Below are 25,617 nucleotides of genomic sequence, written 5' to 3' on the forward strand. Positions count from 1 at the left end.
CATCACTACTGGCGTTGGTATTTAGCGAGGGTCTTTCTCGCTTCCCGTTATCACAAGAAATTTGACGCATGATAATGGCGTCTATGAAGTTGGCCGCGGTCATGGTGGTCTTACCGAGTGATCGAAGCTCCTGTTCCTGCATGGAAAAGGGTTTATTTTGGGTCTTGTCTCTATTGTGCTGCTCACTGGCTGGCACTGCTGTCTGGTCCAGGGGCTGAAGAGGTTGGCTTTTCCCCTGTCCGTTGTTATACTGATGAGCTGAATTGGTCACAGCCGATGGGTGAGGCCTGGACTCCATGTTCTTAATTGGTGATGTCTGCTCAATGGCTGCTGGTGGCAGCTTTGAATTGTAAAAGTTTTCAGTTCTCGAGCGATCTATTTTTCCTTCTCGTGTCCTTGCCATCTCTTTCTGAAGCATAGCATTTTCTGCAGACTGGTAACTTTCTCTTTCGCTAGTGGAGCGCATAGACGAAGAGGATAACTGTGCAGAGGACCGAATGGGTGAAGAGCTGGAGGATGTCCTAAAGGGAATAAAGCAAGCCATTTATTTGATATTTCTAGAATATTTTTCACTGCGTTGCCTCTGCACTCTAACTTGTCACACAAAGACAAACAAATTTTGTGTGAGAGTCACATTCACCTGTGCCTGAAAATCAGAGTTTCAGAATCTGTGGCCTGTACCTTGGTCTTCCAGTGTGCTGGGATACATACTCAGAAACTACCATTGGCCTGACATCTAAAAGACTTTGGAGACTGAGAAAAAGGACTCAGTCCCAGAATTCTCTAACACATTCAAGCAGAATATTGAACTGGAGATGTACATTTACAGTAGAGTAAGAAAATAAAATTTTCCTGATTTTCGCAGTATAACATATAAAACTTTTTGCTCCACTGATTCCTTTTTAGCTAACTTTTGCCGAGTAGCTGCACAGCGAGCATTGGACTCAACGCTCTGATCAAACATCCATCAGCCTTACAATTCACTGACCTACCTCTCTATTGCATTGCAAAGTAAAGAAAAAGTTTACTTTAAAACACCTACATTCCCATGCATATGCAAATAAGGCTTCTTACCGTAATACAGATTGAGCCATGTTTTCTCCGCCGGTCATAAGATTTTTCATACCCGTGTTATGAAGAACGCTGGGACGTTGCTGGACATTTTCATGTGTCCGTGGGGATGCTGGGGAGTGCTGGTGGCTGTGACTCTGTGTCGACAACCGTCCACTGCTTTGTTCTGTCCCTGAAAAGGAACAGAGTACATACATATGTAGGCTAATCTGCAGTATTCCTTGATATGAAGTATGCAAAACTCAATAATGCAGCTATTGCCACAATAAAGAAAAGAACAAATGAAAACACAAAAAAGCACTTACCTGGCCTCCATATTGGCGCATGTTCTATTGTCGTTGTAAGAACTGATTTTTCTCTTTCTCTTTCACGGTCAGAGTTTGTTGAGGTCTGCTTGGTCATATGTGTGGTTGTTGCTGTAACAGAAATGTAATTCTTGTAAAAGAACCACAAACAAACACAGTAAACTAGAATTTTCACCATAAAACTATTTTCTTGAAATCCGTTGGGAGAAATGGGAAGTCTCGAATCTTTGGGCTACACTGCTGCCTACAGGAGGATAAGACACTGGCACACAAAAAAGGCCAGTCCAGGATAACCCCTCCTATTACCAGCATGCCTCAGTTTTGTAGCAAAGCAATATCAAGGGCATGGATACAAGCACAGAGGGGTGGGATCTGTGTCCTCAACGGACTTAAAATAAAAGGATTTTATAAAAAACATTTTTTTTTCTTGTCCATTGAGTGACACAGGAAGTCATTAACCTTTTGTGCACCCAAAAGCTGGTAAACTGATGAGGAAGAGTCATTCTCTCTAAAAGAAGCAGTAGCTGAGAGGCTCTTAGCACCCGAACCACATCCAGCAAATAAAGAAAAAATTCCTTTTGGTGAACTTAAGCCAAACCGGGAGATGGAAAAACAATGTCTGGTTGACGTAAATGGCAGAAACTACCTTAGACAAGTAGTCCTGGGCCTCAGCGTCACCTTGTCCTTGTCTGTAGAACCAGAAAGGTTTTTTGCGGATAGGACTGCCAGTTCAGACACTCGCCTTGCTGAGGAGACGGCTACAAGGAACACCACCTCAAGGGTGAAGATAGTGAAAGAAAAATCTCTAATGGGTTCTGAAGAGCAATTACCAGATTAGGATCCCACAGAGTCACAGGGGAATGGATAAGTAGGGACTAAAATGCAAAACCTCCTGAAAAAAGACTTATCGGAGAGAGTGAGAGGCCAACAGTTTAAACAGAATGAGAAGCCTGACACTTGTTTCAGACTCTAAGTGGTTGTAAACCCTTACATATACCCAGTGGAGTGACTGGCCTCAGGTGATACACAGAAATGAAACAAATCCTCCTAGATAAGTTGTACCTGTTTATCTGCAGTCTTCTCTTCTCCACATCTGTTCAAAGTCCAGATGTATATAAAGTTTAGTGAGCGTTCACAAAAAAGGGGCGCAGAGCTGAAGTTACACTCTGCAGAGCTCAGTGAGGAGAGTTCTGAGAGCTGATTGGAGGGATGGAACACACCCCCTTTACACCGCACACAGGAAGAGAGCTGAGGCTGTCAATCAGCTGGAGCTCCCTTCCCTGTCACCTTTTTCCTCTTGGTGTCAGGAAAACTTGTCACAAGTGATTGATACTGATAGCAGATGAACCAGGCAGCAGACAGAAATGACACCTAGTGCTCCAATTTAAGTCAAGTAAACGCTATAGAGGGATATGCATTGTTTAATTTCATGTCTGAGGTTTACAACCACTTTAACTGTAGGAAGGAAAGAATGTATCCCACGAAAACAATTCTGGGGTGGAGGTTTAAATAGTCACACCAAATTAAGTATGCCTTCTATGTCTGATGATAGATTTTTGAGAAGTAGATTTCTGGACATTAAGCATTGTAGGAATAACAGATTCAGAGATGGTCTATGCCTGAATTGTACACAGCTGAATACCCCTTTTGCCATTGCGAGGCTTCTGGTTCCTACTTGTACATCACTGCAGTGGTGATGTCCGACTGAATCCAGATAGGAATACCCTTCCAGTACGATGGTCCTGCACTGTAGAGACAGCCAATTCATCCAAAGTTCCAGAATTTTGATTGGGAGACTAGACACCTCCAACCACTTGGCACACTGATGTGTGTGGTGCCCAGGACTCCTTTCAACCCAAGAGATTGGCATCTGTCATGAATGAGGATCCACCAAAAGATGGGAAGACAAGACTTCCCTGACCCCAGAGCTGGATTCATAAGCCACCAGGCTAAGCATAACCTGGTCCTCAGTGATAGACAAATTGATCCATTCAGAGACTGGATCATCTTGTACCACGACAACAGAATTTTGCATTGTAGAATTCCAAAGTTTAAAGGGGACAAATGGGACTGCCCCACAAGGGTCTACCATTAGACCTAGGGCTATTATGCAAAAGTTGAGAGTCGAATGGCTCCTGGATTGGAGAGTTTGAAAAACAAATACAATGATTTCTGAAGGTTCAGGATCCATCTAAATAACTGTAATGTCTGGGAGGTCAGCTTCATGTTGTTAAACATGTTCCAACTGTTCCATCAAAAGGAGGTAGTCGGAGCATCCCAAGGGATGCCACTAGAAAGCTGCAGGGCTAGAATGGCGACCAGCACCTTGGTGAATACCCAAGGTGGAGACAAGAGGCTGAGATGCAGGGCAACAAACTGATAAAGTAGGGACCCCACAGCAAAACAGAGAAATCGCTGATGTGCTGAAAAGATGGGGATATGTAGGTAAGCATATCTGAAGTTAAAAGAAGCCAGTAGGTTCCTCCTGGTATAAGGAAACAATAGCAAATTTGGCAGATTCAATGCAGAATTTTTGGACTTAAATAAAAACATTCAAAGTTTTGGCATCCAGAATGGGGCAAGTGCCTTCTATGGGCTTGGACACAATGAAAAGGGTTGGATTGAAATCATTAAACCTGTTCTGCCACAGAAACTGGAGCAGTGACGTTTTGCACAACCAGAACCGAGAGGGCTTGACAGAGATCTGTTAATCTGTACGGTGACACAGGAAAGTTGCAGGTGAGCAACTAAGAAAGTTGCAGAGTGAAAATCCAGTTTGTAGCCCTGAGATACCACCTCCTGAATGCAAGCATTGGTAAATATTAACAAACTTGCCCCACTGAAAAGTTGAAGCATACTTGGGCCTTGGCAGATTGTGAATGCCAGACCTTGTAGGTGGACAGGAAGCAAGCCTTGGGAGTCTTGATGTAGGGGGGCGAAAAAATAAGTTAAAAAATGGGAGGTTTATTAACAGATATGGTTAGAAGAATACGTTGCAGTCTGTTCCTCAGGTTTCTTCCACTGAGAAGATGGGTGTCACCAATAGCATCATTGATGCTGTTGTGAAGAACTGGTCCAAAGAGACGGTGTCCCTCAAGGCTTTGCGGATCAAAGACATATTACGCAGGGGTTCTGCAGACCAGCAAGTGAGAAATAAGACCGGAGTCTTCTAAAAAATCATTACAGCTGAAACTTACATTACAGCCATCTACTCCACACATTTCATAAGTGAGCAGTCAATGTCTGACGCCCAAGCTGAATCTCTGATCAGAGGGTAACAAGATTCCAGGCGGCATACATTGGCACCACCAGAAATGGCACAGCAAGCAGCCCCAGGGCCATTAGTGGACTGTGAGCTAGGGTAACCAGTATGACAGGGTTGTCCACCTGTGTCTAGAATCAGACACAACTGACTGCATGGCTGTAAAGGAACAAATAGGCTCAGAGAAGCAGGGCAAGGCTTCAGGTACTTGTGAACCCTGGACAGCTGGAAGCAGGTGAGGGTCTGATGGCTGGAGATAATCAAAGTCGACAGGCAACAGGAATGGATCGAAGACTGAAGTTTCACATGCCTCTTGACCAACAGAGAAGCTGTCTCGAAAAGAGAACATGGACCGCTCATCCTCTTCTGTGGCACAACTAGCAGCAACAGGGATTAAAAATGCCCAGAGACCCAATAATTGAGGTAGCTCCTGGTGCTCGGCCTGACCAATCTGCTATCTAAATGAGTTTTCAGAGCAATTGCTCTGAACCTGGAAAATCATTTGCAGCTCCCATTTACCAGAATGTGGTATGAAAAGCTCCCAATTCAGAGTCCAGTGCCCATAGTCACAGTGGCGTACCTAGAGCATTTGGCACCCGGGGCGGATCCTATATCTGGCACCCCCCCCCCCCAACTTTAAAATGTAAAAACACCCACAAAAAATTGTAATGTGTTCAAGAATATTTTTTGCACAAATTTCACAGCCCCCCCCATCACAGTGCCCCTTGCAGTCTGCCCTCCGTCTCTCTAATCACAGTTCCCCCTTTTGCACTCTCTGCCTCCCCTGCACAGTCCTACCTTCAGCATAAATAGATAGCTAATATTATTATCAATGTGTTTAAGTTTGAGTAAGAGATTGGAGACTTGCTAAAGGAGATATTCAGAGACTATAGACATGATACAGGAGATGGTCAGAGACTAAGGGCATGATACAGGAGATGGTCAGAGACTGAAGACATGATACAGGAGATGGTCAGAGACTGAAGACATGATACAGGAGATGGTCAGAGCCTGCAGACATGATACAAGAGATGGTCAGAGACTGAGGACATGATACAGGAGATGGTCAGAGACTAAAGACATGATACAAGAGATGGTCAGAGACTGAGGACATGATACAGGAGATGGTCAGAGACTGAGGACATGATACAGTAGATGGTCAGAGACTGCAGACGTGATACAAGAGATGGTCAGAGACTGCAGACATGATACAGTAGTTGGTCAGAGACTCAGGACATGATACAGTAGATGGTCAGAGACTGAGGACATGATACAGTAGATGGTCAGAGACTGAGGACATGATACAGTAGATGGTCAGAGACTGCAGACGTGATACAAGAGATGGTCAGAGACTGCAGACATGATACAGTAGTTGGTCAGAGACTCAGGACATGATACAGTAGATGGTCAGAGACTGCAGACGTGATACAAGTGATGGTCAGAGACTGCAGACATGATACAGTAGATGGTCAGAGACTGCAGACATGATACAGTAGATGGTCAGAGACTGCGGACATGATACAGTAGATGGTCAGAGACTGCGGACATGATACAAGAGATGGTCAGAGACTGCAGACATGATACAGTAGATGGTCAGAGACTGCAGACATGATACAGTAGATGGTCAGAGACTGCGGACATGATACAGTAGATGGTCAGAGACTGCGGACATGATACAAGAGATGGTCAGAGACTGCAGACGTGATACAAGTGATGGTCAGAGACTGCAGACATGATACAGTAGATGGTCAGAGACTGCAGACATGATACAGTAGATGGTCAGAGACTGCAGACATGATACAGTAGATGGTCAGAGACTGCGGACATGATACAAGAGATGGTCAGAGACTGCAGACATGATTCAGTAGATGGTCAGAGACTGCAGACATGATACAGGAGATGCTCAGAGACTGCAGACATGATACAGTAGATGGTCAGAGACTGAGGACATGATACAGTAGATGGTCAGAGACTGAGGACATAAAACAGTAGATGGTCAGAGACTGCAGCCGTAATACAGGAGATGGTCAGAGACTGCAGACATGATACAGAAGATGGCCAGAGACTGCAGACATGATACAGGAGATGGTCAGAGACTGAGGACATGATACAAGAGATGGTCAGAGACTGAAGACATGATACAGTAGATAGTCAGAGACTACAGACATGATACAGGAGATGGTCAGAGACTGCAGACATGATACAGGAGAGGGTCAGAGACTGCAGACATGATACAGGAGATGGTCAGAGACTGAGGACATGATACAGTAGATGGTCAGAGACTGAGGACATGATACAAGAGATGGTCAGAGACTGCGGACATGATACAAGAGATGGTCAGAGACTGCGGACATGATACAGGAGATGGTCAGAGACTGCAGACAGGATACAGTAGATGGCCAGAGACTGAGCACATGATACAGTAGATGGTCAGAGACTGCAGACATGATACAGTAGATGGTCAGAGACTACAGACATGATACAGGAGATGCTCAGAGACTGAGGACATGATAGAAGATAGAAGAGCACTAGGGGGGACGGAGAGCACAGACGAAGCAGGGAGCACTGGAGGAGCTGAAGGGCACGGTGGGGGGGGGGGGCTGGAGAGAATTAAGAGGGGGTTTGGAAAGCATTGTAGGGGGGTTGGAAGGTGCAGGGGGTGGAGAGCACTGGGGGGGACAGGGAACACTTGGGGGGCGAGCAGGGAAAACCAGGGGGGTGGAGAGCACTGGGGGGGGACAGGGAGCACTTGGGGGGGTGGGCAGGGAAAATCAGGAGGGTGGAGAGCACTGGGGGGTACAGGGAGTACTTGGGGGGCAAGCAGGGTAAAATCAGGGGGGTGGAGAGCACTGGGGGGGACAGGGAGCACTTGGGGGGCGGGAGAAAGCACTGTGGGGAGCTGAAGAGCATGGGGGGGGGCTAAAGAACAGGGGGGGGTCTAGTGCACTGGGGGGGGCTAAGAGCACCGAGGGGGAGATTAGGAGCACTGGAGGGGGGCCAGCAAAAGAAGTTGTATAGGAGGGGGATGGGGCAGTTGCATATAGATGAATTGATCTTTCCCTATTCTTCCTGCAGGAGGGAGAGGAGGAGAATCAGTTATTCAGCAGGCAGCTGCAGGAAGAATAGAGAAAGATGAACTCCTCTATATGCAGCAGCCCCATCCCCCTCCTATCCAGCACACACACCTGGGCAATGGGCACTCACCTTCTTCCCGCCGAGGCTCCGCCCCCTTCTTCCCGCCAAGGCCCCGCCTCCTTATTCCCGCCGCGGCTCCGCCCCCGTATTCCCGCCGAGGCTCCGCCCCCGTATTCCCGCCGCGGCTCCGCAGTCCCCCCCCCCCCGCCCCCCGCTAGCAGCACGGACTGAAGGAGCTGCCACTGCAGCTGCCTTCACACTGGGGATCTGTCTGAACACACCGGGCAGGACACCGGCTGACACCCCCCAGAGCGTGGCACCCGGGGCGGCCCGCCCCCCCGCCCCCCCCATTGGTACGCCACTGCATAGTCAACATCTAAGCTCTCCCTGCACATCCAGTCCAGTGGGATCCAGACATGGTACTCTGAAAGCCAAGCTGAGGATGACTGCACTTGAAAGATGCAATAAAACAGGTGACACATCAGCAGCAATCAGGGCTGAAGAAAATATGTCCATCAAGCAAAAGACAGGCATGCTGGTAGTGGGAGGGTTATCATGGGCAGGCCTAGAATTTTTTTTGTTGGCCAGTGTTCAATCCTACTCTAGGCAGCAAGATAATCCATAGGTTAAAGACTTCCCATGTTCCTTGATAGATGAGAAGAAAATATTGTTTGAGAACCTAGATCTTATGATTTTAGTGGCTGAAGTCATTTCAAAAGGCTAATTTACACTTTTTTTTTTTTTAACTATATAGCAACCATTCTTCATTTGCAATCTGAAAACCCTTCCTTTTCCACTGACCTTCCTTATAACAAAAGAATGACATCCGGTATAAATGACATAAACAAGTGGCACTTATTATTGATATCTAGATAGGGGTCTGCAAGTTATTTTACTCACCCATATTCTAATAGCAAAAAAATATATTAATAAATACTTCCTTACGAACCAGAACAGAGAAAAAAGGATTGTAGATGATTTTAGAAAAATATTTTTTCATGAAGTTGAAGGCAGCAGTTTAATTTGTAAACTGCATAAGGGGTTCTTTACTGTTAGAGCGGTAAGGACGTGGAACTCCCTTTCACAGCTGGTGGTGTCAGCAGGGATTGTAGATAAATGAAAAAAAAAACATTTAGAAGTATTTCTTAGCGAACACAGCGTACAGGGATATTGAGAATGGAAATGACACACACACACGTTTAACTGAAGGGACTGGTGTCTTTATTCAACCTTACCAACTATGTAACTATGCCTTAACAAACCACTGTTGCTGTGACTTTTGCGTGTGACAGCACGTTTCATCTAGACAAATGTTCTTGTAGTTACCTGGAGATAGAGGAGAGCTACTGAGACGGCTAAATGTTTGTGGGCTTCCAGAGATGTATGTGACACGATCTATGGTGCCAGATGAGGAGGCAGACTGAGGTATTAGGACAGGCAGTGGCACTTGAGACAAATCTATAATTCCTGCAAGTAATAAAAGGAAACAACAGACATTAAAGTGGAGTTCCACCCATTTTAATAACTTGGATTACATAGATGTATGTAATCCCCTTTAAAACGACTTTTACCAATGGAAACTTTTTTTTTTTTGCTAGGAAATACTTTTTTTTCTTCTTTATTCATCCTCTCCTCACTTCCGGGTCCGGCCGCCGATCGGCGATTACGTTATTCGGCGATTCGCAAGGGCTGCTGGGATGTATCTCATGGGATGAAATCTCGCATTATTACACAGGAGTCCTGAGCTGTACTCGTATGTATTGGATTGAGGCTGTGCTTCGCCCCACCTCCGCCCCGCCTTTACCCCACCTCCTCTCTCAGTGAGCTGTACTCGGATGTATTGGATTGAGTCCGTGCTCCGCCCCGCCTCCTCTCAGTGAGCGAGGACTGAAAGCATTATATCCGTAGAGCTCACTGAGAGCAGGTGGGGCGGAGGCGGGGCATAGTACGGACTCAATCCAATACATACAGTACAGCTCAGGACACCTGTGTAATAATGCGAGATTTCATCCCATGAGATACATCCCAGCAGCCCTTGCGAATCGCCGAATGACGTAATCGCCGATCGGCGGCTGGACCTGGAAGTGAGGAGAGGATGAATAAAGAAGAAAAAAAGGTATTTCCTAGCAAGAAAAAAAAGTTTCCATTGGTAAAAGTAGTTTTAAAGGGGATTACATACATCTAAAGTTACTAAAATGGTACATTACTTCAAACATTTGTCATTAAAAAAGTTTAATAACAAGGACCATAGTTATAATATAACTGAATGGAACTGCTAATAGTATCTAATCTAATTCCAACACTTAATGTAATTAAATCCAGTTATATCTATTCTAATCAACTGTATCTATTTCAGGGAAATAAAACTCCTCTTTGCCCCCAACTGGTATTTTGCACACATGCACAAAAATACACATCACACCAGTTTACAGGAAGAGAAACCAATAAAAAGGAAGCATAGTTTGTTAGTTTGTGTTCAATGAGCCTATACTTTAAGTTACAATTGTAGTGTTTACCTTAAAGTAGACACACACAGTTTGATCTTCTCTTGTCAGCCTAGGGACTAAAACAGCGAGAAACCGTTTGATTCCCCCATCCATGCTCTAGCGTGGCTAGAGAAATCTCAACCGTTGGCTATTGTATTCAGGCAGATGTATCTGATAAAATGCGGTCACTGTTCAGCCAATAATCATCCACCTGGCTCAGTCAATTTTTAAATTGACTTTTGCTAGACAGGATGGTGCTTACAGGGCCACCCACAGCTGATGTTTCGGCTGATTAGAGCCATCTATGGCCAGACTTAACATGCATGTTTTTTCATATTTGTATTACTGTATTAGAAGCAAAGATTTGTAGATTAGTCACAACAGTTGGCTTAACAATTGTTTAGATAGGATATCAGCTACACCGGAAGCAAATTTATTTCAGTTAGCTGATATTCATCAAGAGAAGGAGCAGTAGTCACACCATTTATTGAGTTCCGTGTATGCATGGGGCAGCCTATTCATTTCAATGGGCTTCCCTACTTTTGGCAAACGCAAAAAAAAAGTTAATGCATTTGTTGAAACTTTGCACGTCTTTAAGCTACAAGCTTTCCCAAACATTTTTTCTGGTGCAAAAAAAAAAAAAAAAAACCTGTTAGGCTTGCCGCGTTTGAAATGCCATTTACAATGAATGGCACCACAGACGCGACATGAGTTTTTATGCCTTTTTTTTAAGATCAGCTTTGTGTTCGTGTTTATTTACGAAAACAGCACCATTAACTAGTCTATGCCCTTTTTAAAGCTGATCATAGGCAGAATATCTCCAATATTAATTGGTGGGTAGACATTGCTCCACCCCCTTTAATGTTTGGATTCTACTGCATGTCAGGTGACTAAAAAAAGAGGCTGTATAGATATTTACCCTGCAAATTTTTAAGGACTTACCAACAACAGTATTGAATATATATTATATATATCCATAGCTCACATCACACACATGCATACACATATACAAAAAAAATGAACACTTTTAAACTACTGAATAAATTCAAGAGTTGTTTTAAAATGTCGCAGAGCTAGTCTAGCAACAAAGAGGTACAGGAACATACTGATGTTCTCTTTTAATAATAGGTACTAATAAAGATTTAATATGAAATCTAAATGGTTATCACCAGCATTCAGGCCCTATTTACAATGTAGCATTGTAAATTTGACATACTTTTATTTTAGGGTGCATCTTGGCATGCTATTTACACATTCTAAAGCATATTACAGAGATCCCTATAACACCAGAAAGAACGGCAAAACATCTTTAAGCATGCCAGGTTCTCCTGAGAGGAGTGTGGTACCCACTGATCATCATTATATTTATGGGAACAACTGAGTCTGCCCATCAGCACACATCATGGTTTCCATGCTAACAATACAGCAATTATACCTGCCACAAGGTATAATCAGCTTTATATATCTCAAATTAACGTTGCAGTGGACACAAAGCTTAATGACATTCTGTGCATACTTCGAGGACCTGCTGTGTAGTTGAGAGCCATTCCAGGGTCCCTTGTTGGCAACCCACGCAGCATTTCTGCCCTCTGTGCCATAGCAGTTGTAGGGTTGTGGTGCATGTGCTGAGAGGTGATATAGTCATTGATGATGGTCTGGCGATTTTCCATGGCAGCAGTATCTGGGTATCCTCTAATTAGATACGGTGAAAATAGGTGGGGATAAGCTGGATTGGGAGCCAGGTGTCTGGGTAAGTAATAGGCAGCTGTAGAAAAGATTAAAATAGAATATATTAAAAGAATCACATTACACAATCACAGCTTACATTTTTACTACAACAAAACCTAAAGAACGATAAGCCCATTACTTTAATAACAAAAAATGCATAATGTTCAGTTACAATTGCCTTTGGTGAAAAAAAAAAAACTGAATGAAATGGGATTCTAACACACACGTCTTTATAAAAACATAAAGACAAAGATTATTGGCAATTTATTTTTTTCTGTGCTAAAAGGAGCAATATAAAGAAGGGTCTGTGTCAATGGGCTTTGGGCCTGTGTCGTTGACATCACTTTGACATGTTTTCGAAATCATTTAGAATTCACTGACAAGTGCATCTGAGCTGAAGTTGACCTCCACCTTCCTATAGAGTTATATGAAAATTCAACACCTGTTTGAAGCGAACAAAAGTCTATTGACACAGGACCTAACTATGCTTTCAGTAGGAACTGTCCGACATTATACCTGCTTCCAATGGGATTCCTCTGGAAATAGCAGCGGGGTCAAAGGGTAGGGGAATATGACCACGATACAACTCAGCTGGGTTGACTCGCAGTAAGTGCTCATAGGTGGACATGGCATGAAGATGTTCCGGGACCGTGGTGTGGGGAGATTTGGAGCTTGACATTTCTCTAGGATTTGGGGTGCTCTTCCTTTCCTGAGTCATAGGCTTTCCAGAACTTATGCTGCCTGAGGGTGAAAAAACAGCTACATGAAACAGACATTTATAATGCTCAACCTAAATTTCCTCTCATAAAATGAATGCAGTATAAAAAATAAGGAAGAAATGGTTTGGCACAATTATATAACAACTTGCAAGCACTGCATGCAAACACAACCCAAGTGCCATTGAAAAAAAAACAGCATCCCTTCTATGAAAAATTCTCCATCCTAAGGTGCCAAGGGATACCCTCAATGTTAATGCAATAAAGCAATGATAGCTTATTTTTCCATAGGAACTCGACTTAAGCACAGCATTTAAGACTGCTTTTCCATACTTTTGCTCATATCTTTTACCCAGCCAACCAAAACCTTAGGATTAGTGGTGTGTTAAATTATTTATAATGCATACACTTTTCTGTCATAACCACTTGAATCTCTGGCCAAGGTCTTTTGGGTAGGGAAGAAAAAAAAAAAGTGGAATTTTTATTTTTTGTACTCATAAAATTCCTTTCTCTGACGTTCATTAAGGCACACAGCTTTGTCGATTAAATATAATGGGTCATGCTGCCACCTACATGGGGATCCAGACACTAAACAAAGTTCAACGGCCAGCCCCACAATGGGCTGTAACCCCACCACTTACAAGCATGTTTATAGTTGTAGCAAGCAGCAGACAGAAAAAAAAATAAAAAAATAAAAAAAGAACAAGGCGGCTGCGATATCTGCTCCTCAGTGAACAAAGTACAAAATATATTTATATATATTTTAACTATCATTTACTGAGAGACATGGCAGAAAAAATTCAGTATAATGGGACATTCAAAATTAGCCTTTAAAAAGAGGGAAAGGCAAGGACACTCCAACACAAAAAAGGCTGAAAACATGTACCTGAACACAATCTAAAGGGGGTCACGGTCGAAGCTAGCATCTGCCAATACAGCCACATTCACCTTTTAAAGCATGCACTGAAGAACAGGTTGCTGCCATACTGAACTAAGAACCTGATGGGGAAACACACCACGTACTTACTACTCTAGTAGCATGAGCAGTAACTGGCAAAGAAGGACGTTTTGCTTAATTGCATAGGCCTTTACTATGGTTTGCCTAATCCATCTAGGAGGCTGCAGTGTCGGAAGCCAGGACTCCTTTTACGGGACCATCTGGAATTACAAATAGAGAGTCTGATCTCATAAAAGGGACTGTGAAGTTCCAAAAAATTGTAACTGCCCTAACTACATCATGGAAATGTAGACAAATCTCTCTAGGATGGCCAACAGCAAGACAAAGCAATAGTAATAAAATTGTCCTTATTTATGTAAAAGGAAAAACAATGCCGGCAAAAATAAAGGCCGACAACTCAGAACAACATTGGAGCACAATATAAGGGCTCCTAACAGGATCAGGCTACCTGTTCCAAGACCCTCCCTGCTGATGTAATTTCCAACAGGAAGGACGCTTTTGGGATAAAGTTGGAAGATATCACCCAAAGAGGTTCCAACGGAGGTTTCTGTAGAATTGAAAGAAGCAGATATTAATCCCACGGTGATCTCAAAAGGAAGAGCAACATGGGTCTTCCCCTAATAAAAGTACGAACAAATAAGTGATGCCACTGGAAGAGGACAGCCAAAGCTGAAAAATGGCCCTTAAAAATGCTAAGGGCTGAACACAGCTGGAGGACAGAAAGGATTTTTCCCAGGGAAAAAACAGGCAGGATTGATCACAAGACTCAAATACCACCAACATGCACCTCTCAGGTGCAGTAGTATACCTTACAAGGTATAAGGCATGTTGTTGAAGCCAATTACTTAGAAGCAGGATACCAGTTTAGAGTCTAAAACAACAAAAGTCTAGATGCTATGAAAGACATAACGAGACATCTATTTCTCTGACAAAGCATCTGTAGGAGCTTGAACAGAGGAAAAAACATACATCAATGTCCCAAAGTGTTAAAAAAGCTTTCATCATTGTCTACTTTCTGTCTGAAATACATTTATGTCCCCGTCTCCCTGTATCCCTGTGGCAGATCTGTCAAATATCTCCAGGTGGAAAGACCATTTTCCAATATTCAAGCTCCGATTAATTCAAAACCCTTTCAGATGTCCACAGATAAATTGAGGATATGCCAGAACATACTGCTCAACACATCATGTCCACCTCCTCTCTGGAGGTACAGTTGAATTGCCAGTTCAATGTTGGGAGCTTAGTTTCCTATGGTTATCAACTTCCCAGCACCAGTAAGGTGCCCATCATTCCTGCCAGTCTGGAGATAAAGAAATATGCTGTAATACTTAACTTGCTCTTGATGCTCTGACCAGCAGTCACACTCCAATGTCATTACAAAAAACAGGACCAAAAATGTTATACTGTACTTGAGGACAGCGAGGGCCCACCCATAACCTGGAGAGTCCAAGAGAAGAGAAGAGCCAGAAGCTGGAAGTCTTTCAGAGTGAGACCTGTGGTATGTATTACAGCTTATTCCTCTATCTTTAGACTAATGGATCAGTTAACCACTGCAGTGAATAATGGTAAAATCAGGGCTCTAAATGCAAAAACCAGTAAGGCTGTCAAACTTTTAAAGCCTCCCAGGAACAAGCACCCCAGCAGAAGAAAGCTACACTCAGCTGTACCAAGCGAGTCTTCAGAGCATTTAAGACTGTTGCAGCTTGCATTGCTCTGAACTTGGAAAAGGCAATTGTTGTACATAGAGAAAATCTGGTAATCTGCCATGACATACTGCAAGGCCCTGTTCTGTAAAGAAGATCCAGATATGCCACTGCAGGGATGCCAGTGCAGGGCTGTTTCATATAAATACTTAGAAAAGTAGGAAGACCTGCACTCACTGGCTGATTAAATAAACCTTGGAATTTCAAACATCCAGCATAAATTAAGCAGTCGATTGGCAAAAAAAAAAGTCAGTTGGAAAAGTTTTGAAGCTACAGTGCTGGAGGGAGACATGCTACCTTCTTAAGACACAAAACTGGGCATTTTTGGTACAAAGCTGTATACCTCAGTGAACGATTAAGAAAAAATGAAACACTATTACAATATGTGGATTTGTTGAGATTTTTATCCACATGGGCTTGCCCTGAGAGTAAAGTGGAAGTTTTGTGTGACCTTTTTGCTCTAACCATTCTTGATCTTTGTTACTTTTTATGAAAAGCCAGAGCTACTTATTCATTATATATACCTCCCAGATGGCTCAGCATAGCTAATAGATGGTGGAATGTTATGTAATGTCATTCCACTACAGCTTGCACTTTTATTTGGAACATACAATGTTAATATACTGTATATTTATAACACAATACTTTCTCTTTAGATTAACAGCACTATTGGCTAGCTAGATATAGAATATAATGTTTATGCTTCTATTTGATATACAGTACAAAGAAAAAGAGCATGACACAGAAAGAAAAAATGGCTCACTCATGGTCAGAACGGCTAGAGATGCAGTATCTCACAAAAGTGAGTACACCCCTCACATTTTTGTAAATATTTTACCATATCTTTTCATGTGACAACACTGAAGAAATTACACTTTGCTACAATGTAAAGTAGTTAATGTATAGCTTGTATAACAGTGTATATTTGCTGTCCACTCAAAATAACTCAACACACAGCCATTAACGTCTAAACCTCTGGCAAAAAAAGTGAGTACATCCCTAAGTGAAAATGTCCAAATTGGGCCCAAAGTGTCAATATTTTGTGTGGCCACCATTATTTTCCAGCACTGCCTTAAACCTCTTGGACATGGAGTTCACCAGAGCTTCACAGGTTGCCACTGGAGTCTTCTTCCACTCCTCCATGACGACATCACGGAGCTGGTGGATGTTAGAGACATTGTGCTCCTCCACCTTCCGTTTGAGGATGCCCCACAGATGCTGAAAAGGGTTTAGTTCTGGAGACATGCTTGACCAGTCCATCACCTTTACCCTCAGCTACTTTAGCAAGGCAGTGGTCCTCTTGGAGGTGTGTTTGGGGCCGTTTTGTTAGAATAGTGCCCTGCGGCCCAGTCTCTGAAGAGAGGGGATCATGCTCTGCTTGTCACAGTACATGTTGGCATTCATGGTTCCCTCGATGAACTGCAGCCCCAGTCCATGACACTCCAACCACCATGCTTGACTGTAGGCAAGACACACTTGTCTTTGTACTCCTCACCTGGTTTGCCGCCACACACACTTAACACCTTCTGAACCAAATACGTTCATCTTGGTCTCATCAGACCACAAAACATGGTTCCAAAAATCCATGTCCTTAGTCTGCTTGTCTTCAGCAAACTGTTTGCGAGCTTTCTTGTGCATCATCTTTAGAAGAGGCTTCCTTCTGGGACGACAGCCATGCAGACCAATGTGATGCAGTGTGCGGTGTATGGTCTTAGCACTGACAGGCTGAGCCCCCACCCCTTAAACCTCTGCAGCAATACTGGCAGCAGTCATACATCCATTTCTAAAAAGTCAACCGCTGGATATGACGCTGCACTCAACTTCTTTGGTCGACCATGGCGAGACCTGTTCTGAGTGGAACCTGTCAACCGCTGTATGGTCTTGGCTACCGTGCTGCAGCTCAGTTTCAGGGTCTTGGCAATCTTCTTATAACCTAGGCCATCTTTAAATAGAGCAACAATTCTTTTTTTTCAGATTCTCAGAGAGTTTTTTGCCATGAGGTGCCATGTTGAACTTCCAGTGACCAGTATGAGAGAGTGAGAGCGATAACCCCAAACTTAACACACCTGCTCCCCATTCACACCTGAGACCTTGTAACACTAAGGAGTTACATGACACTGGGGAGGGAAAATGGCTAATTGGACCCAGTTAGGACATTTTCACTTAGGGGTGTACTCACTTTTGTTGCCATTGGTTTAGACATTAATGTCTGTGTGTTGAGTAATTTTAAGGGGACATCAAGTTTACACGGTTATACAAGCTGTACACTCACTGCTTTACATTGTAGCAAAGTGTCATTTCTTCAGTGTTGTCATATGAAAAGATATAATAATTTTTTTTACAAAAATGTGAGGGGTGTACTTACTTTTGTGAGATACTGTACATTTATGCTTATACCTTCATGCTGTCGTTGTGCAGACTCTCTTGTGGTAACAGGAGATCCTCTGTTCAAGGGATGACTGCTGTATGATGCTCCATGGGTTAACTGATGCTCTTCATAAGCCAATGGGCTGTGCCTGGGTTTCCCAGGATCTGGCACAATTACAGGGGCCCCCCTGGTTATCGATCCAGAACCAGGTCGACTTTTCATCATCATCTCATCGTATACCCGATCTATGGTTCTGTGGTCCTGTAATACTTCCATTGGGTGTAATGGATGATAAGGCCGACCCGTACTACCAATAATAGACCGTACATCATGTTTTTTAGCACTCACTGAAGTACCACTGTCATACTTCAAAGGTGTACCCTGTAGATTGAAAAAAAAAAAAAAAAAAAACAATCAGCTTTTTAATAATTACTCAGCTTTAGATATTATTGGTAAATTAAATTATTATAATTTTTTTGCAAATAAGAGATGACTGTTGGTTAACAGATATGTACAGTACTTTGTGTGTCTAATAATCAATTGCAATTTCAGTTCTCAAAAACCTGACTGTATGTGCCTATTTGAGAAACGAAATTTTTAAATGAAACAACCAGGGTGATGGAACACGTGCGTGCATTGGCAAGAAGGGCAGGAGGACCTCAATCATCAGAGCAGCTCTCCAGGATTGACTTCCCCTCATCTGAGAATATAAACATGTCCCCATATGACCATGTTTTGGTATATTGTTCTTTTCTGTCTAGGGCGGTAAGCACAAGGTCTTCCATGACATGGATACCCCTGACCTCATTATGCTACATAGCAATGGAGGGAGGATTAGGGTCCTTCCAACACAGGGTAATACAGGCTTTGGCAGCATTAACCAAATGACGGAGCAACAATTTCTTGTATGTCTGAAGCGGAATTTGTGAGCAGTGGAGCAGGAAGAAGGCAGGATCCTCCATTATTAGGAAGTTGGTGAATTTTTGAGAGATCTTCTGCACCTCGGACCAATACTGTTTAATTTTCGGAAAAGACAAGAAAATGTGAAATACGCTTCCCTGTTCCTCGTGGCATCACCAGCAATGGCCTGAGGCTTCCAGAAGGAGCCTACAAAGAGCCGACGGGATGAGATAGCAACGTGTTAGTAATTTGTAATTTGATTCCTGAATACACGTACATATGGATGATTTCTGGGAAAGGTGGATGATGTTCTGATGCTGGACAGATGTGAAGGTTGCCTGGAGGGGCAATTAGCAAGGCATACATCTTAGAGAGGGTACGGGGAAGAGGGTTCCTGTCGTAGCAATACAATTCAAACACAGTCCACTGACATCAAAAGTTCCCTGGGGGGTCCTAGGGTTCGAACGTAGTGCGTAGCTGTAGCGCCTGCCAGAAATGTAACCCATATTGACCACCAGACTGCATCAATGTGGAGACTGAGGGGCAGGTATCAGAGGCCAAAAAAATGAGAGGCCTGAAAAAAGCCCTCCTCAAGAAGATTACAAAACGTTCCAGGCGCTGTGTCTGGAGGGAAGCCAGGGTTATCCAAAATGGGGAACAGCAGCGATTGGGTGGAAGAAAGCTCAGGAGTCCTTCAAACCATGAAGTCAATTAGAAGTGTAGGGCCTATAATGGGATGTGTCTTAAGAGAAGTCGGAAAGCCTGCATCGCATCACGGCGCCCTACACAGAGGAACAGGGCTGATCTGTTGCTCAATAGCTGTTTAAGATCTCCATGTCTGCACCAGTTGATCACTCTGCCAAGGTGGGCAGCTTGGTAGTATTTAAATACACCTGGGACAGCCACTTCGCTGTGACAATTAGGCAACGTCAGAAGGCGTCTACAGAGCCTGGGTTGTTTGTGAGCCCATATAAACTTGGAAAAAAGGGCACGGATTTGAAGAAAGAAGGTCACGGGAATGGAGATGAGTAGTGCCTGAAAAAGATACAGGAACTTCGGTGAGATACTCATTTTGATGATGTTACATCAGTCAAACCAGGAGTGCAAGCCTCTGTGCCACTTGTCTAAAAGAGTGCGGACGGAACTAAGCAAGGGTGGGAAGTTCAGCCCATAGGGATTGGCTAGGTTTGGAGGAATGTGAGTGCCCAAGTACAGTAATGCGGAAAACACCCATTTAAAGTTGAAGTTAAGTTGTAAAGTGCGGCGCAAAGGAGAGGGCAGGGCACTTCCCATGGCTTCGGATTTAGTCGAATTTCTTTTCAGATTGGATAAAGCTCCATAACTTTCCTTCAAGAGAATGGGCAGAGAAATATATGGGTTAGAAAGGGAGAAGAGCAGATCGTATGCGTAAGCTGCGACTTTATGATCCCCAAATATCGGGATTTAGTCAAATTCTAATCAGAAAGGACTCCAACAAGAGGGCAAATAGCAAGGGTGAGAGGGACAACCCTGACGGGTACCATTTGATATAGGAAAGGGTTCCGAGAACACCCTGTTTGCCTTGACTGAGGCTTGCGGGGTAGACTACACACTAGAAATCCACTGGAGCATCTGATCACCAAAACCCATGTGTTTCAAGACCGCGAACATGAAGGCCCAGTTTACCCTATCAAAGGCCTTTTCTGCATCAGTACTCAATAAAATGCAGGGAGTGCCAGTTCATTTGGCATAGTGGACCAGGTTGAGCACTTTAATGGTACTGTCTCTCGCATCGTGAGAGGGAATAAAGCCCACTTGGTGTAACGCTCCTGCGTTTTATGTATGATGTGGATTTTCAGCTGCAGAAATATTCCACTTCAGTAGTCATGTAGAGAAGCGCTGAGACACCAATCCCAACTCCCAATGACTCATCATGTGTGGATGATCTCAATTCAGCAAGTAAATACACACACTCAATAAGATGTTTCCTAGAGTGACTTATGTATATAGTAACACAGTGATGATAGGCTGAAGAGACAGGTTGGGTAGAGATGGTAGATGACAGACACTTGAAAGGAAATGTTCTTGAAAGTAAGATAGTAGCAGATGGGATGCAGATAGGTTTAGCAATCATGTATGGTAGCAGATGACAGAGTAGCAGGTGGACATACAAGAGAGATCAACCCAGTGCAAGAACAGGTGGTAGTAGGCTCAAGAGCTAGCAATCTTAGATAATGCAGATGTAGTAATAGTCCTTAGTATGCAGAGCTAGATAGTGTAAGCTTTAGTATGAAGGTTATAGAGGTTTCCCCTGTGGGGTACTTATCACTAATAGCAATGTAGCAGAGGAGAGGTTCGGCAAGAGCGGATGATCCGGTAGCGGGATACAGGGATCAGCGCAGCGTGGTTCCGACAGCGAGGTATGCTTGCAAGCATGAGAGCTTCAAGACAGGTTAGCATCAAGGCACAAAGCAGTTTGAACGAACACATGTGAGTGAGAGCCGGCGATCTAAATAGCCATCCAGTCCGGCGCTCAGTGGTGACAGCATCAGTCTTAAAGGTGTATGCGCACCTTACCAAAAGAGAATGGTGGGGCGCATACACTTATGAAAGAGTAATTAGGGTACCCAAAGGTACCAGAACATTACACTTGGTCCAAGTGAACCAGCTGGAGTAGCTGGGATTGGAGACAGGAGGCAAGTAGTTTGGTAAAAAGTTTCAGGTCCACATTAAGTAGGGAGATCGGCCGGTAAATACCACAGACAGATGGGTCTTTACCTTCTTTTGGAATGACTAAAACATGTGCCGGAAGTGAGGCTGGAGGGAACGAAGTAGACTGTCCCAGGGCATTAAACACTTTAAGTATATGCAGACCTAGCAAGGGCAGCAGAGTCTTGTTATACTGAATGGTAAATCCGTCTAGACCGGGTGCTTTCCCAGGTTTAGCGGCCTTCACTAATGTGTGTAGTTCCTCAATGATAATGGGGACTACAAGGCCGCGAAGGACCGGGGAAAGAAGGCGAGAAAGGTGTGCCGAGGAAAGGTACTCTTCAAGAGAAGGAGAGGGAAGAGAGGTTGTATGAGGAGGAATAGAATTCCCCAAATGCCTGAGCAATATCTTTAGGCAGGGAAAGGTTTTGTCTGCCACTACCCTTTATATGGGGTACGTATGAAGCCATACGTTGGTTCCTGAGGGTCCTGGCTAGCAATTTACCACATTTATTGCCCGATTCATATGAAAGCTTCCTGCAGGATTGCAAAGCCACTTTAGTTTTGTAGCAGGGAAGGTCTGATACCTTTCGACGGAGATGAGCAAGGTCATTCCCAAAGAGGAGGCGGGTGTCCTCTTATGTTGCAATTCAAGGGCCTGGATGTAAGCAAGCAATTTTGTTAGTTGTGCTTCTTGGGCTTTCTTAACACGGCATCCATGCTTGATCAGGATCCTCGGGATGACCGCGTGGGCTTCCCACACTATAACCTGGTCACTCCCTGGGGTGTTGTTTGTCTGGAAATACTCTAAGTTCTTTAACCACAATGGTTAAAACCTTGGTGGTCTCTAAAAGACTTTCATTCAAGCGCCAATGCCAATCCAGGAAGTAAGTCGAATTGGACAAGGGAAAGACAGAGCGTGACTGGAGCATGATCATACCGAGTTATGTGTCCTAATGAGATATCTAAAACGGAAGTATTTGATGGGGGATCAAAAAGAGGTCAATGCGAGAATATAGTTGGTGGGAAGTGGAAAAGAAAGTGTAATTTCCCCTATGTGCAAGATGTGCCAGACATCAACCAGCTGTAAGTCATGTAGCATTTGCAGAACACATTTCCTGGAGCCGAGAGGAAAAGAGGAAGTGCCAGAAGAAGTGTTCACACTTGGATCTAGAAGAACATTAAAATTCCCGAGGATCAATTTACCTTCCGCAAACTTCACCAGCTATGTGAGGGTTTTACAAAGAAACTCTTTTTGATCAAGATTTGGTGCATATATGGTAGCGAACGTCACTTTAATGTCGCCAATATGGCCTTTATAAAAAAAAAAAAAAAAGGTAACAGCCATTTGTATCAGTGCGTCTGTCAGTGAGAGACCAGGGGATACGACTAGAAATAAGAATGGAAACGCCCTTAGATTTTGCTTCCTGATTGGAGCCATGATATACACAAAGGAAGAAACCGTTCTGAGGGAAGGGAAGTCCACCAGCCTTAAAATGAGTTTCTTTCACAAACGCTACATCTGTACGAGAGTGTTTCAGATTGTTAAGAAGCATCCTCTGCTTCTCAGGAACATTAAGCCCATTGGCATTTAGAAAGGTAACACACACTGCATTCATCACCTCTGGGGAAAAAAAAACTAAAAATAATTGGGGGGGGGGGGGGATTTTGAGGGGAAAGGGAGAAGGAAGACAAAAGGAGAGAGAGAGAGAAAGAGAGAGAGAAAGAGGGGAAAGACCAGAGAAAAAGAGTATCCAGGGGCCTAAGAAAGGACCCTAAAGAAGGCACTCACTTCTGAACACTCAGGTTCACGAGTGTGCAGGCCTATGTGATGAAGTGGTTGGAAACAGCTGGAGAGCAGAGCTCCGAGCCATAACCCTCCAGTTATGGTATAGTCAAATAATATAATGCAGCAATAAAAAAACTCATAGGCAAAACTGAAAGAGGGCAAAAAAAAACAACTACTTTTATAACAATAGACTGCGACCCATAAAGGGAACAAATGATAATTCAAATTAAGGAGACCCCAGTAGCAAACCACCCAACTAGTTAAAGTGCAGTCAGGGCAATCTGCGGCACACGGCACTTTGCATGACCACCGCCTTACCTGGGGTAAATCATATATAGTAAGGTAAGGCCTCCGCCGCCTCAAAAGGACGTACTCTGTGGTACCACAACCACAGGCTGGCCAGTCTTAATGCCTCAAGTCTGCACCACATTCCCCCCTCCCCCCCAGGCCCCCTATGAAAGAGAACCCCATCCCACCACCTAGGAACATCAACCATTAGTCTTTCACCCCCCTACCACAATCACATAGTTGGGCTAAGCTTGCGCCAAGTGCACAGTTATTAATGAGCGATTGTGCGGGTGAGGGAGGAGGAGGGGCAATGGCAGTACCCCGAAGAGGGAAAACCATCCATGGGGACCGAGGCACACTGCCTGGGTCCCAAGGAGGGGACCCTTCAGGATCATACATTCTAAGACAACAGCCCTCCATCCTCATAGTATACGCAGACTATAGCATATGAGCAAATAATATCGCTAGGCTTCAGGCACAAGCCATTAAACGGTAAACCTAAAGCATTAAACATATAACACATGAATAGTGCATATAAAACATTTAACCCATGAAAAGTGTACATAGGGTCTGCGGAAACAATGATCCATGAGCGAGCATGCTAGTAAGGTATTCTCCCGGGAGGACAGTACCTGCAAATGTACGTGCTTTCGGAAGTGAAGGGGGATCCAGGAATAAGATATTGTTACTCCAGTGGTAGAAAAAGGTGCAAACTCCTCCAAGGTCTTGTAGGTAAGTCCTAGGGTGTTACTAAGGAGTAGTGCCAGTCTCTGGGTGCAAACAAGGATTAGGTCAACCAAGCAATGGAGAAAAAAATAAAAATCAAGGAACAAAGCCCTCAATATGCAATGCAAAAATTTGCATAACCAGGTTAGGGACTGCCAGTTCCAAGATCATGGCACAGCTAGCACAAAAGGAACCAGGATGAAAAAGATGATCTACAGCATCCTATGAGGAGGACCCTCAGGGAGATTATAGCTCAGTCTCCAGGTTGGGAGGAATTGCGGGATCCACTGCGTCCTCTGAGCCCAGGAACCGTAGAGGAGGAAGCAGTTCTTCACAAAGCTTTCAGAAGGGGTTGCAGCCAATTCGGGACCGGGAAGGCATCGATTTCTAATAAGGTGAACAAAGCTGGCAGACCAGCAGGGTGAAACAGGGCAAAGGAAGGTGGACCTTTCCTCACATTCAGCTGAGATGGGGAATCCCCACCTATTTGTACATCCCAGCTGCCTAAGCTTGTCTAGGAGTGAATGCAGGAGTGCACTACGTTGCAGGCTAGCCCTGGATAAGTCTGGTAATTTTCACGGAGGCCCCATCAAAGTCAATCTCCTCTACCTCCCATGCTTTGCGAAGGATGAGTTCCTTGTGTGAGTAGCGATGCAGGCGGCATACAACCTCCCTGGGTCTGTTCGGATCAGCTGAACGGTGGCTAAGGGCACCTTGTCAAATTCCAGGTCCTGGGGAGTGACAGGGGTAGCAAGCCGCTAACAAATCATCAGAGCTGTGGGTTGTAGGGATTCCTGTCCTGTGGTCTCTGGGATGCACCGGAGCTGCAGGTTGTTGTGGTGGCTCCTGTCCTCAAGCTCTGCCAGGTGGAGCTGTAGGGAGGTGACATGGGAGGCCAGTAAGGTTTGTGCCTGTTCCAGTTGGGAGACATGGTTCTCCAGGGAGGCCAAGGATTTTTCACCTGTGGAGATGCTGTCTGAAAACAGTTGTACGTCCACCTGGACTGATTGTAGGTAACTGCCGAGAGCTTCCTTCAAGTGGAGAACCAGCGCTTCCATGTCTGTCCGTGTCGGCAGTGCATGAAGGAGGACCCTGAGCTCAGGGTCCCCCAATACAGGAGGCAGGGTAGTCCATGGCCCCAGGAAGCTCAATCTTTTGAGGCTCTAGGCGAGATGCACCACGTGTCTCCCTTGTGCGGGCCAGAGATTTGGAGGCACGTGAGCTGGGGAAAAAGGGTGGAATTTCAGACCAGGGAGTTGCTCTGTGAGTACCTTTCACCTTCCTCTTCTTTGCAGTGCTCATGCTGGGGAGAAAAGCTGCATTAAAACCTGGGTTGCTGGAGAGATGGTTGGAGCTCTGATAACATGCGTCTTTACTCCGCCATGTCCAGACCACACCCCCATTTTTTTTTATTGCATTTTTATATGTGGTAAATGGTTTAGTAATCTTGATTCACATTTTTGGCAGCGCAGTCTATATACACATTTATAGGGT

General features: G+C 44.3%; 1 protein-coding gene across 1 annotated transcript in view; it reads right to left on the bottom strand.

Moving 5' to 3' along the window:
* NCOR2 (nuclear receptor corepressor 2) overlaps nucleotides 1-25,617 on the bottom strand; it is a 737,979-nt gene that overhangs the window by 60,121 nt on the left and 652,241 nt on the right. Inside the window, exons 32-38 of the mRNA XM_082255577.1 lie at nucleotides 17,762-18,113; nucleotides 12,504-12,728; nucleotides 11,776-12,024; nucleotides 9,100-9,240; nucleotides 1,377-1,487; nucleotides 1,075-1,243; nucleotides 1-521 (exon numbers count right to left, since the gene is read on the bottom strand). Coding sequence (XP_082111703.1) covers nucleotides 1-521; nucleotides 1,075-1,243; nucleotides 1,377-1,487; nucleotides 9,100-9,240; nucleotides 11,776-12,024; nucleotides 12,504-12,728; nucleotides 17,762-18,113 — 1,768 coding nt within the window. The remainder of the gene's footprint in view (nucleotides 522-1,074; nucleotides 1,244-1,376; nucleotides 1,488-9,099; nucleotides 9,241-11,775; nucleotides 12,025-12,503; nucleotides 12,729-17,761; nucleotides 18,114-25,617) is intronic.

Source organism: Pelophylax lessonae (genome assembly GCF_965119305.1).
Source record: "Pelophylax lessonae genome assembly, chromosome: 1".
Lineage (NCBI taxonomy): Eukaryota > Metazoa > Chordata > Amphibia > Anura > Ranidae > Pelophylax > Pelophylax lessonae.